The sequence below is a fragment of the Rhinatrema bivittatum genome, chromosome 6 (genome assembly GCF_901001135.1).
Source record: "Rhinatrema bivittatum chromosome 6, aRhiBiv1.1, whole genome shotgun sequence".
Lineage (NCBI taxonomy): Eukaryota > Metazoa > Chordata > Amphibia > Gymnophiona > Rhinatrematidae > Rhinatrema > Rhinatrema bivittatum.
The window spans coordinates 6,744,126-6,757,458 of NC_042620.1; the positions used below are offsets into that span (position 1 = coordinate 6,744,126).

Below are 13,333 nucleotides of genomic sequence, written 5' to 3' on the forward strand. Positions count from 1 at the left end.
AAAAGCACACTTAGAGACATATAAACAGACATATAAAATCTAAACCACATATCCATAAGCATACACAGACATATAAAATCTAAACCACATATCCATATGCACACACAGAGACACACACAAAGATGTGTAAACCCTAAACCACATATCCATATGCACACACAGAGAGAGACACACACAAAGATGTGTAAACCCTAAACCATATATCCATAAGCACACACAGAGACACACACACAGACATATAAAACCTAAACCACATAACCATAAGCATACACAGACATATAAAATTTAAACCACATATCCATATGCACACACAGAGAGATACACACACAAAGCTGTGTAAACCCTAAACCATATATCCATAAACACACACAGACATATAAAATCTAAACCACATATCCATATGCACACACAGAGAGACACACACACAAAGATGTGTAAACCCTAAACCATATATCCATAAGCACACACAGAGAGACAAACACAAAAAAACCCAAACCACATGCCCATAACCACATGTACAGACACATTCATACAAACACATACACCCAAAACCCAAACCACATGTCCATAAGCACACATACATGCTCTCATACATATATAAAACCCAAACCGCATATCCATTAGTACATGAAGAGACACAGACACACATAAAACCCAATCCATATATCTTTACCCACACAGAAACACACACATGCACACACTCACTCACTCACACACACCTCTAACCACATGCCCATGAGCACACAGAGACACATACATATACACACCCATATACAAAATCCAAACCACATATCCATAGCACAAGTAGAGACACACATTCATTTGTACACACACAAAACCCTAACTACATCTCCATGTGCACATGTTGAAACACATACACATGCACACATACAAAGCCCAAACCACATATCCCTAAGCACTTGAAGAGATGCACACATATGCACACACACAAAACCCTAACCACATATGCATGAGAACAGAGATACACACGCACACACACACACACAGGCTGTACAATATGTCACAAAATATTAAAAATGAGAGGAGTTTTTAAAGGCATTTTCCCAGGTAATATAGCCTGATTGAAAAGCGAACGCACAGCACAGAAACGGCCCCAGAGCACTTATACTTTTAAAACTTTACTTGGAGGAATTGGGGAGGCACTCAGGGCAGCAGGGAGGTGGGCATTAAAGAACTGGGGCATCAGGTCTGCTTTTGTCTTTTACTGCAAGATTGCCACTTTTAAAACGAATATAGCCGGCTAAGATTAAAGTTATCTGGGAAGATGTAGTCGGATGGCTCTGAAAGCTAAGCATAACCTAACATAGCTAGATATATTTATTTATTTATTTAAATCCTTTTAATATGCTGATGCTCAAGACCAGGTCTTATCGTACCGGTTTACAATAAACTAGGGGGTAAACCAGTTAACAGAGAAAGCAGAAAAAGTTACATTATAACAGGGAACGTGGAACTAGGCTGTTAGAGAAAAGATAGGTTAAACAAATTCTAACTGGAGAGAAGGGCAAAAGGAGGAGAGGGTGCTTACAGGATAAGAATTATGTACAAATTTACATAGTGTATATGAAATTAAACAATTTATAAAATAGTGCAGTTGGTCGGACAACAGTTCCTTTGAGTTGCGGAAATGGGCAAGTTTGAAAGTTTGAAAGTATATAAGTTTGAAACCTAACCAGATAACTCTGAGGACATTCATCCTGCTGGAGATCCCTGTGAACTTTAGCTGGCTAAATTATCCGACTTTTATTCACTTCAGTGTTTATGTAGACAAATGTGGGAAAACACAGAAATATACTAGGAGAGGTGCCTCAGAGTCCCTGTGGTACAGATCATGGAAACTGGAGCAATTGCTTTATAAGAACGGGGCAGTATTTGGGCTAGCGGAAGACTTCCATGGTAGCCTGGCTCAGGTCCTCTGCTCCGGGTTGGCCAGGGCTGGGGAAGAGCTCACAGCAGGGCAGAGGAGTCATAGTGACCGCACATTAGTGACACCTAATGGCCAGATATAGGGGCCATGACCGCAGAGATCCGGAAGGACCCTGGTACTTGGCCTTGGCTGAGAACCATCATTGCAATAATTGTATTAATGGTCCGAAGGGGTCACTTTTAAACACAGAATTTACAAGTACAAAATTCAGAGAGGGAAGGTTTTCTATAATCTCCAGCAGCACAGTGACTTCCTGTCTGTGAATCTTTAAACTAACTTGCAGAAACCACAAAACCCACAGGTCGGTGAAGGAATAGTGCATGAGCAGTGAAGGTGGAACTAGGTTTAGCTGCTTTAGAATGTCAGATCCCAGACAGCAGGAGGTGCTAAGCTCAGCACATTAAGGAAAATGTTTGAACATCTAACCACGGACGGAAAGTACTACTGACCAAATACAGTCTGACACTGAGTCAATGAGAGCTTGGCAATGCATTCTGATGTAGGCAGGTGTCCCCTGGAGTCAGATGAACCAATCATATATCTGAAAGGCGTGGCCATAAGATAGCATGAACTGGCCAGAGCTGCCTAGCAACCAGAAAGGCAGCCACTCATGAACCAGACCCACAAAGTCAAGCTAAGTTCCGCCCAAGCTGACCACATATAAAACCACCAGCACAGAAGCTCAGAAAGATCGCAACAGGAAATGCTGTGAACCAAAGACATCACAGAGGGTTCGGAAGCACAGAGAAACACCTTGGTAAAGACTTCTGAAGCAAATAAAGTTAGATAGGGGTTAGGATTTTCTGTTTAGGGTTATCTGCTAAGCCTCACAGGGTAAACAATGAAGGTGGGGAACTTGTACAATAAAATGTACATGATTCCATTATTGTATCCTCTTCATTTCAAATTTGATGAAGTGGAGCCTGGGATTGGTAGGAGCCCCAGCGTACAACTAGACTGAGTGATTTAGCAGGGGTGCAAAATATGGAAAACTCTTTAGGGAGTTGTGAATGAAGATGCATGTGCCTGGGTCTGACTGAGCTGAAAGCTGGCCCTCTGGTAGCCTTTCTACCTAAACGACTATGTAACTAATTCATTTTGATATGCATAGATATTATGGGGTGGATTTTAAGCAGACAGACAGGTGGCTACATTCTGCATAGGAAACTATCCACCCCACCCAGTGGATAAATGGGTGACCCTGGAGGCAGAGATAAATCAGAGGACAAATATTAGGTATCCAAACTTTGGCAATACAATAGCAGGCTGAATCTAAACAGCCACACCCTCTTACCAGAGCAGAGGAAGGTAAATTACCAAGGAAAATCTTACATACACACCCCTGCATACATCACCATGAGCACAAATGACAAATCACCAGCATGTACGCGCACGTGGCCCAACACAGACATCAGCATGCACGCACACACACCCACAAATCACCAGCATATACATATACACAACACTACAGACACATCAGCATGAACAAACACACACACACAAATCACCACCATATACACACATGGGCCCAACACAGATATCAGCATGCACACACCCCCACAAATCACCAGCTTATACACACACACACTCCTAAACATACATTAGCGTGAACATATACCCACAAATCACTAGCATATACACACAAACCTATATAAACATCAGTATACACACACACCTACATATCACCACCATATACATACATTTCAGCATGCACGCACACCACAAATCACCAGCATATACACACATACAAACCCCTATACACATCAGCATGCCCTCATACCACAAATCACCGACATATACACACTCATGCCCCAAGATACACATCAGCATGCACATACACCTATAATCACCATTATATACACACACCAGAAATCATCAGCATATACACACAAATGCCCCAACACACATATCAGCATACACACACAGCCACAAATCACTAGCTTATACACACACACCGGCCTAAACTCACATTAGCATGAACACATACCAGCAATCACTAGCAGATACACACACATGCACCAACACACACATCGGCATGCACATACTCCCATAAATCATTAACATACACACACACACACCAGCATGCACACACACCCATAACTCACCAGCATATACACAGACCCCTATACACACATCAGCATAAACCCACACCACAAATCACCAGCATATACACACACATCAGCATGCAAACACAACTACAAATTACCAATATATATATATATATATATATATATATATATATATACACACACACACACACACATATACCTCTAAACACACAGCATGAACACACACCCACAAATCATCAGCATATACAAACATACCTCTACAAACACATTAGCATGCACACACACATAACCAAAAATCACCAGCATATACACACACAACAATCCCTAAACACACATCATCAGCATGTATATAGATTCCCACAAATCAACAGCATAGATATACCCACACACATCAGCATGCATGCCTCTACAAAACACCAGCAGAAATAGATAACCACACACATAAACAAACACCCACATCAGCTCATACACCTCTACAAAACAGAACAAATACATACAAACCCCCTACACACAGATCAGCACACACCCCTACAAAACACCAGCACAGATGTACACACCCCTCCACACACATCAGTGCACACACCCCTACAAAACACCAGCACAAATGCATACACACCCCTACACACACATCAGTGCACACACCCCTACAAAACACCAGCACAAATGAATACACACCCATACACACACATCAGTTCACACACTCCTACAGAATACCAGCACAAATACATACACACCCTTGCACACACATACACACATCTACAACCACCAGCATAAAATATGCACCCACATGGGCACACCTGCACTCCCCTTCAAACAGGACCTCTGAATCCATGCATATGAGCAGAGCTCTGCGTAGGAAGGGAAATCCTTGCCATATCCTGCTCAGGGTAACAATGGCCAGGGTAGGAGCTGGATTTCGGCTCCCGCAGGGTACGGCCGATGAATGTGGGGGCTGGGCTGGGCGAGGGCCTCTTACCTGGAAGTGTTTCTTCACCCAGATCTTCTTCATGTTGACGGCTCCTGGGGCTTTCACTGCAGAGGGGGAGCTGGGCAGGAGAAATCCTGCAATGCCTCGAGAGAGTGGGGAATGGGCACGGAGGCAGAGAGCTGGAGACGGATGTGGAGGGCGATGCTGGTTACGGTCGAGCAGCAGAATGACGGAGCAGCCGGGCTGTGAGGAGGGGGCCGGCGAGAAGCAGACAGGAGGAGTGCAAGCGGCTCCCGGAGACCCGTTTCGGCACACGGGGGGGGGCAGCCGGGTGTGCTGTCTGCTCAGGGGTATGATGGGAAGGGGCCCCCTCCACAGCAGCTTTGGGTGGGGTGAAGCTGCTGAGCACTGTGAGGGGGTGGGGGTGAGAGACCCTAGGAGGGAAGGCGCCCCCTCCCCAGCTCTGGGTGGGGGCGGGGAGTGAAGCTGCTGAGCACTGTGAGGGGTGGGTGGGGCGGTGAGAAAATGCTGAGCGGCGGGAGCGAGCTCCTGACTCCATACCTTCCACCTTGCCCTGCCTAAGCCCGGAATAACCTCCCGAGTCGGTGCGCCACGCTCTTATTCATATCCTGCTTAAAACCTCACCTGTGGAAGCAGCTTTTAAACCTGCAATATATGCACTTCCCACAGGCTCTTGTTTCTCCTGTATGTTTGTCTTGACTGGATTGTAAACTCTAGAGTTGCCAATTGGCTCCAGATTTTCAGGACAGCTTGATCCAGTCCTGGTTTTACCCCATTGCATGCAGGGACTAGTAGTCTTGCTCTTCTAAGCACCTGCAAAGGGGAAGTCAGAACTACAAGCCCCCTACATGCAATGGATAAAACCAGGACTGGATCAGCCGGTCCTGAAAATCTGGAGCCAGTTGGCAGCCCTAGTAAGCTCCATGGAGCAGGGACTGTAGTAAATGATAAACAGTGACATGAGTATTTTGCCACGTTCAGTTCTTGCCCAGGGCACTGGTTAGTCCAGAGCTGGTCCAGAAATTGCCTCCCCAGCAGTTCTGGGCTCTGTAGTGGGAGGAAGGGGGTCCTGTCCTCAGCACTTCTCACCTCTATACTGGGGGTCTTCCTGCTCATCCTGTGTCTCAGAGAAGCAGCTGAGACCTATGGCCACGGCTTCCAGGCAGCAGGCAGGCTGCTAGCAGTGAGCAGGGGGAGGCGGTTGCCTCAGGCAGCTATAAGGAAGGAGACCCTTGGAGCAGGACAGTTCAGTTCGGTTGTGTCAGGAAGACACAAAATGTTGCCGCAGTTCAGTGGTGCTGGCAGAGTCCCCGCCCTGCGGAGACGTGAGGGACCCCCAGAAGGTTAGGGACATGTATGTGAAAAAGGGGGGGAGGGGATGGAAGAAATGGGAAAGGAGAAGCAAGGAAAGCAAAAAGATAGGAGCGAGAGGGGAGGAACGAAGAAAAGAAGGGGAGAGGTAGGGGTCCGAGTAAGCATGGAAGGAAGGAAGAGAAAAGGGTAGGGGTCTGAGGGCAAGAAGAAAAGGAAAAAAGTGAAGAGAGGGAGGCAAAGGGGGAGGCTTTGAATGACAGGGGAGGAAAGGAAAGAGGGAAGGGGTGTGAGGAAAAGTGGTGAGAAGGGCCAGAAAAAGGGTAAGTGTGCAAGACTATAGAGGTGAATGGTAGAGAGTGTGAGTCGCCCCCACCCCCCCCCCCCCCCTATCTCCTGCTCTCCCTGGGGGCAGATGCAAGGGAAGGGAGCAGGCAGGCAATCAAGATCCCAGTAAGAACAACTTCCAAACCATAATATTCTTACCCTCTGTCTGTACAGCCTCCCCCATCCCAAGCGTTTCCCTCATCCAGGGGGACTGATTCCCAGGCACAACCCAAAGGGACACAACCGATCACCCCTGCCTTCAGTGCTCACCTGCAACACTCAGAGAATACACCCTGCAGCCCTTACCTGTAACACTACCACACAGAATATACCCTGCAGCCCTTACCTGTAACACTACACACAGAATATACCCTGCAGCCCTTACCTGTAACACTACACACACAGAATACACCCTGCAGCCCTTACCTGTAACACTACCACACAGAATATACCCTGCAGCCCTTACCTGTAACACTACACACACAGAATACACCCTGCAGCCCTTACCTGTAACACTACACACAGAATATACCCTGCAGCCCTTACCTGTAACACTACACACAGAATATACCCTGCAGCCCTTACCTGTAACACTACACACAGAATATACCCTGCAGCCCTTACCTGTAACACTACACACACAGAATACACCCTGCAGCCCTTACCTGTAACACTACACACAGAATATACCCTGCAGCCCTTACCTGTAACACTACACACACAGAATACACCCTGCAGCCCTTACCTGTAACACTACATACACAGAATACACCCTGCAGCCCTTACCTGTAACACTATACACACAGAATACACCCTGCAGCCCTTACCTGTAACACTACACACAGAATATACCCTGCAGCCCTTACCTGTAACACTACACACACAGAATACACCCTGCAGCCCTTACCTGTAACACTATACACACAGAATACACCCTGCAGCCCTTACCTGTAACACTACACACACAGAATACACCCTGCAGCCCTTACCTGTAACACTACACACAGAATATACCCTGCAGCCCTTACCTGTAACACTACACACACAGAATACACCCTGCAGCCCTTACCTGTAACACTATACACACAGAATACACCCTGCAGCCCTTACCTGTAACACTACACACACAGAATACACCCTGCAGCCCTTACCTGTAACACTACACACACAGAATACACCCTGCAGCCCTTACCTGTAACACTACACACACAGAATACACCCTGCAGCCCTTACCTGTAACACTATACACACAGAATACACCCTGCAGCCCTTACCTGTAACACTACACACACAGAATACACCCTGCAGCCCTTACCTATAACACTACACACAGAATATACCCTGCAGCCCTTACCTGTAACACTACACACACAGAATACACCCTGCAGCCCTTACCTGTAACACTACACACACAGAATACACCCAGCAGCCCTTACCTGTAATACTATACACACAGAATACACCCAGCAGCCCTTACCTGTAACACGACACACACATATACCCTCCAGCCCTTACCTATAACACTACACACACATATACCCTGCAGCCCTTACCTGTAACACTATACACACAGAATACACCCTGCAGCCCTTACCTGTAACACTACACACACAGAATACACCCTGCAGCCCTTACCTGTAACACTATACACACAGAATACACCATGCAGCCCTTACCTGTAACACTACACACACAGAATACACCCTGCAGCCCTTACCTGTAACACTACACACACATATACCCTGCAGCCCTTACCTGTAACACTACACACTCAGAATACACCCTGCAGCCCTTACCTGTAACACTACACAGACATATACCCTGGAGCCCTTACCTGTAACATTATACACAGAATATACCCTGCAGCCCTTACCTCTAATATTACTCACAGAATATACCCTGCAGCCCTTACCTGTAACACTACACACAGATATACCCTGCAGCCCTTACCTCTAACATTACACACAGAATACACCCTGCAGCCCTTACCTGTAACACTACACCCACATATACCCTGCAGGCCTTACCTGTAACACTACACACACATATACACATATACTTTGTCTAATATTGTCTAATTTTGTCTAATATGGTTTATTATATGTAATCTCGTTTTTAACTGTGACGCACGTTGGCACCACAGTAAAGTTAACTTACCTTTTAACTATCTATCTTTCCTCCACCTATCATTGTAATTTCCTTTCTCAGTTAACTGTAAACCGACATAATGTTTTTTTACGAATGCCGGTATATAAAAGTTATAAAATAAATAAATAAATATACCCTGGAGCCCTTACCTGTAACATTATACACAGAATATACCCTGCAGCCCTTACTTGTAACACTACACACACAGAATACACCCTGCAGCCCTTACCTGTAACACTATACACAAATATACCCTGCAGCCCTTACCTGTAACACTACACACAGATATACCCTGCAGCCCTTACTTGTAACACTACACACTCAGAATACACCCTGCAGTCCTTACTTGTAACACTACACACAGATATACCCTGCAGCCCTTACCTGTAACATTACACACACAGAATACACCCTGCAGCCCTTACCTGTAACACTACACACACAGAATACACCCTGCAGCCCTTACCTGTAACACCACACACAGATATACCCTGCAGCCCTTACCTGTAACACTACACACACAGAATACACCCTGCAGCCCTTACCTGTAACACTACACACACATATTCCCTGCAGCCCTTACCTGTAACACTACACACACAGAATACACCCTGCAGCCCTTACCTGTAACACTACACACAGAATATACCCTGCAGCTCTTACCTCTAACATTACACACAGAATACACCCTACACCCCTTACTGTAACACTACACACGTAACTACACACAGAATACACCCTGCAGCCCTCCCCTGTAACACTACACACAGAATATACCTAGCAGCCCTTCCCTGTAACACTACACACAGAATACACCCAGCAGCCCTTACCTGAAACACAACACGCAGAATACACTCTGACATCTGCCCTCACCTGTAATAGTACACACAGAGTATATCCCAGCAGCCCTTACTTGTAACACTACAAACAGAATACACCCTGTAGTCTTTCCTGTAAAATACACACAATTACACCCTCTGCCCTTACCTATGTCATTAAATCAAAAAGATTTCTCAGAAGAGATTTTTATAGTGGACAAGATTATGTATGTTGCCAAGTGACCATCACAAAGCACCGGGTTGAGTTAGTATGCCTTGTTCTGCAACCCCTCACCGTTTGTGCGTGCTTAAGAGCGTTATAATCATCAGTCACTTGGCTTCCTTCATTCAAAATATTTTTTGTTCTTTTTTTGCTTGTTTTTTATTTTTTTAATTTTTTTAAACCGATGTAATTGCTAGTGGTCATTAAATTATAGCACGAATGGCAAATATTACTTTCTGCCTATTTCAATGAATTGGTGCTATAAAACTTGAGGGGTTGCAGAACAAGGCATACTAACTCAACCCGGTGCTTTGTGATGATCACTTGGCAACATACATAATCTTGTCCACTATAAAAATCTCTTCTGAGAAATCTTTTTGGTTTATTGATATTAGTAATTTTCTCATTTGAGGCTTTATTGTTTAAGTACTTACCTATGTCATGACATACAGAATAGTCAATCCGCCGTCACCTGGAATATTACACATAGAATCTACCCCAATATCTATTCTGCCCTGTAATCTTCCAGACACATATACTCCAACATCAGCTCTGCACTTGTATCACTACACATAGAATATACCCAACATCAGTACTTACCTGTATCACTACACATAGAATATACCCAGCAGCTCTTACCTATATTAATTTATATTGATCACATCCTGTAACCCTTACCTATATCACTACATATAGAATGCACACTAAGCCCTTACCTGTATCACTACCTACAGAATACACCCAGCAATGTTTACGTTTAACACTACATATAGAATGCATCCAGTAGCCCTTACCTGACACACTACACACAGCATACATACAGCAGTCTCTATCTGCTACATTACTCAGAATACACCCCATCAGTCCTCACCAGTAACACTACACACAGAATACACTCTGCAGCCTTACCTGTATCCCTACATACAGAATGCAGCCAATCAGCCCTCAGCTGTAACATTACACACAGAATATACCCTAACATCAATCCTTCCCTGTAATATTCCTTACACCATACTCCAACATCAACTGTGCACTTGTATCACTATACACAGAATACACCCAACATCCACTCTCACCTGTATCACTACACTCAGAATATACTCCTGCAACAGCTCTTACCTGTAACACTACATACAGAACACAGCTTGACATCAGCCCTCACCTGTATCACTATATATAGAATACATCTCTACTTCAGCTTTCACCTGTATCACTATATATAGAATACATCCCTATATCAGCCTTCACCTGTATCACTATATATAGAATACATCCCTATATCAGCCTTCACCTGTATCACTATATATAGAATACATCTCTACTTCAGCTTTCACCTGTATCACTATATATAGAATACATCCCTATATCAGCCTTCACCTGTATCACTATATATAGAATACATCCCTATATCAGCCTTCACTATATATAGAATACATCTCTACTTCAGCTCTTACCTGTATCATTACATACAGAATACACCCTTATATCAGGCTTTACCTGTATCTTAAGGTGATCAAGCAATTACTTACACAAATGAAGCTAGTAATGAATATTGATAAAACTGAAATTATTTATTTAGAAAGGAAAATAACCTCCAAAGACCTGAATATAATAAAAACCCGGGATAAATCATAATACCACCTTCACATTGGCAGAACAGACTAGAGACCTAGGTGTAGTAATAGACCCAGAATTATGTTTTAAAAAAACCATATAGATATGAAAGTAAGAGAAGGGTGTGCAAAGTCAATGCTACTGAAACGCCTTAAACCCTTACTCTCTCAAGATGATTGTCGTACAGTATTACAAGCACTAATATTTGCAAGTATGGATTACTGTACCACTCTCCTGTTAGGTCTTCCAGCATCCACTCTACACCCATTACAAGTTTTACAAAATGCTGCGGCACGAGTCCTGATGGGCAGCAGAAAAAGGGATCGTATTACCCCTATTCTAATCGAATTACATTTGTTACCCATTAAAGCAAGAATTACATTTAACACATTATGCATTCTGCACAAACCGATATACGGGGAACAGGTAGACTGGCTAAACCCTGCCATCGGGCTTCACGTTCCAGAAAGGAACTTGCGCTCTGCCAACAAGGCACTTCTTTCTTTACCCTCAGCCCAGTCAGCACGCCTAGATCATGTAAGGGAGAGAGCCGGACCAACACTACCCCAGGACCTGAGGCTGGAAGCGAATTGTAAAAGGGTTAAACGGGATCTCAAAACCTGGCTATTTAGCATGGCATATACTGAGTGAAAAAAGTACTTATTTTTTATTACTTTTATTGCATATTTATATTTGTAAGATCTTAAAATGTGCAATAGTAACATCTATTTTAATATTTAAGTTACTGATTTTTTTTTACTAATTTTACTTGAATATTCTGAGAGATCTTAGGATGTAATGATTGTTTAAATTTTAGTTATTTTAATTGTTGTTTTTTTTTGTTTCTGAATTATTTATGTTGTGACCCAATTTTATGTATTGTAAACCGTTACAATGGTATCTCCTAGTGATGGTATAGAAAACCTATTAAATATAAATAAATAAATATCACTCTCTCTCTCTCTCTCTCTCTCTCTCTATATATATATATATATAATACACCAAATATCTGCTCTCACCTGTAACACTACATACGGAATACACTCTTATATCAGCCTTGACCTTATCACAGTATATAGAATACACCCAATATCTGCTCTTACCTGTAACACTACATACAGAATACACTCTTATATCAGCCTTTACTTGTATCACTATATACAGAATACACCCCAATATCTGCTCTCACCTGTAACACTACATACAGAATACACTCTTATATCAGCCTTTACTTGTATCACTATATACAGAATACACCCCAATATCAGCCTTTACCTTATCACTATATATAGAATACACCCAATATCTGCTCTCACCTGTAACACTACATACAGAATACACTCTTATATCAGCCTTTACTTGTATCACTATATACAGAATACACCCCAATATCAGCCTTTACCTTATCACTATATATAGAATACACCCAATATCTGCTCTCACCTGTAACACTACATACAGAATACACTCTTATATCAGCCTTGACCTTATCACAGTATATAGAATACACCCAATATCTGCTCTTACCTGTAACACTACATACAGAATACACTCTTATATCAGCCTTTACTTGTATCACTATATACAGAATACACCCCAATATCTGCTCTCACCTGTAACACTACATACAGAATACACTCTTATATCAGCCTTTACTTGTATCACTATATACAGAATACACCCCAATATCAGCCTTTACCTTATCACTATATATAGAATACACCCAATATCTGCTCTCACCTGTAACACTACATACAGAATACACTCTTATATCAGCCTTTACTTGTATCACTATATACAGAATACACCCCAATATCAGCCTTTACCTTATCACTATATATAGAATACACCCAATATCTGCTCTCACCTGTAACACTACATACAGAATACACTCTTATATCAGCCTTGACCTTATCACAGTATATA

The 13,333-nt window shown here is 43.2% G+C and overlaps 1 protein-coding gene across 1 annotated transcript in view; it reads right to left on the bottom strand.

The window, feature by feature from the left end:
* SPEG (striated muscle enriched protein kinase) overlaps positions 1-5,381 on the bottom strand; it is a 497,600-nt gene extending 492,219 nt beyond the window's left edge. Inside the window, exon 1 of the mRNA XM_029605011.1 lies at positions 4,994-5,381. Within this exon, the coding sequence (XP_029460871.1) occupies positions 4,994-5,026 (33 nt within the window). The 5' untranslated portion in view covers positions 5,027-5,381. The remainder of the gene's footprint in view (positions 1-4,993) is intronic.
* Positions 5,382-13,333: the final 7,952 nt, after the last annotated feature.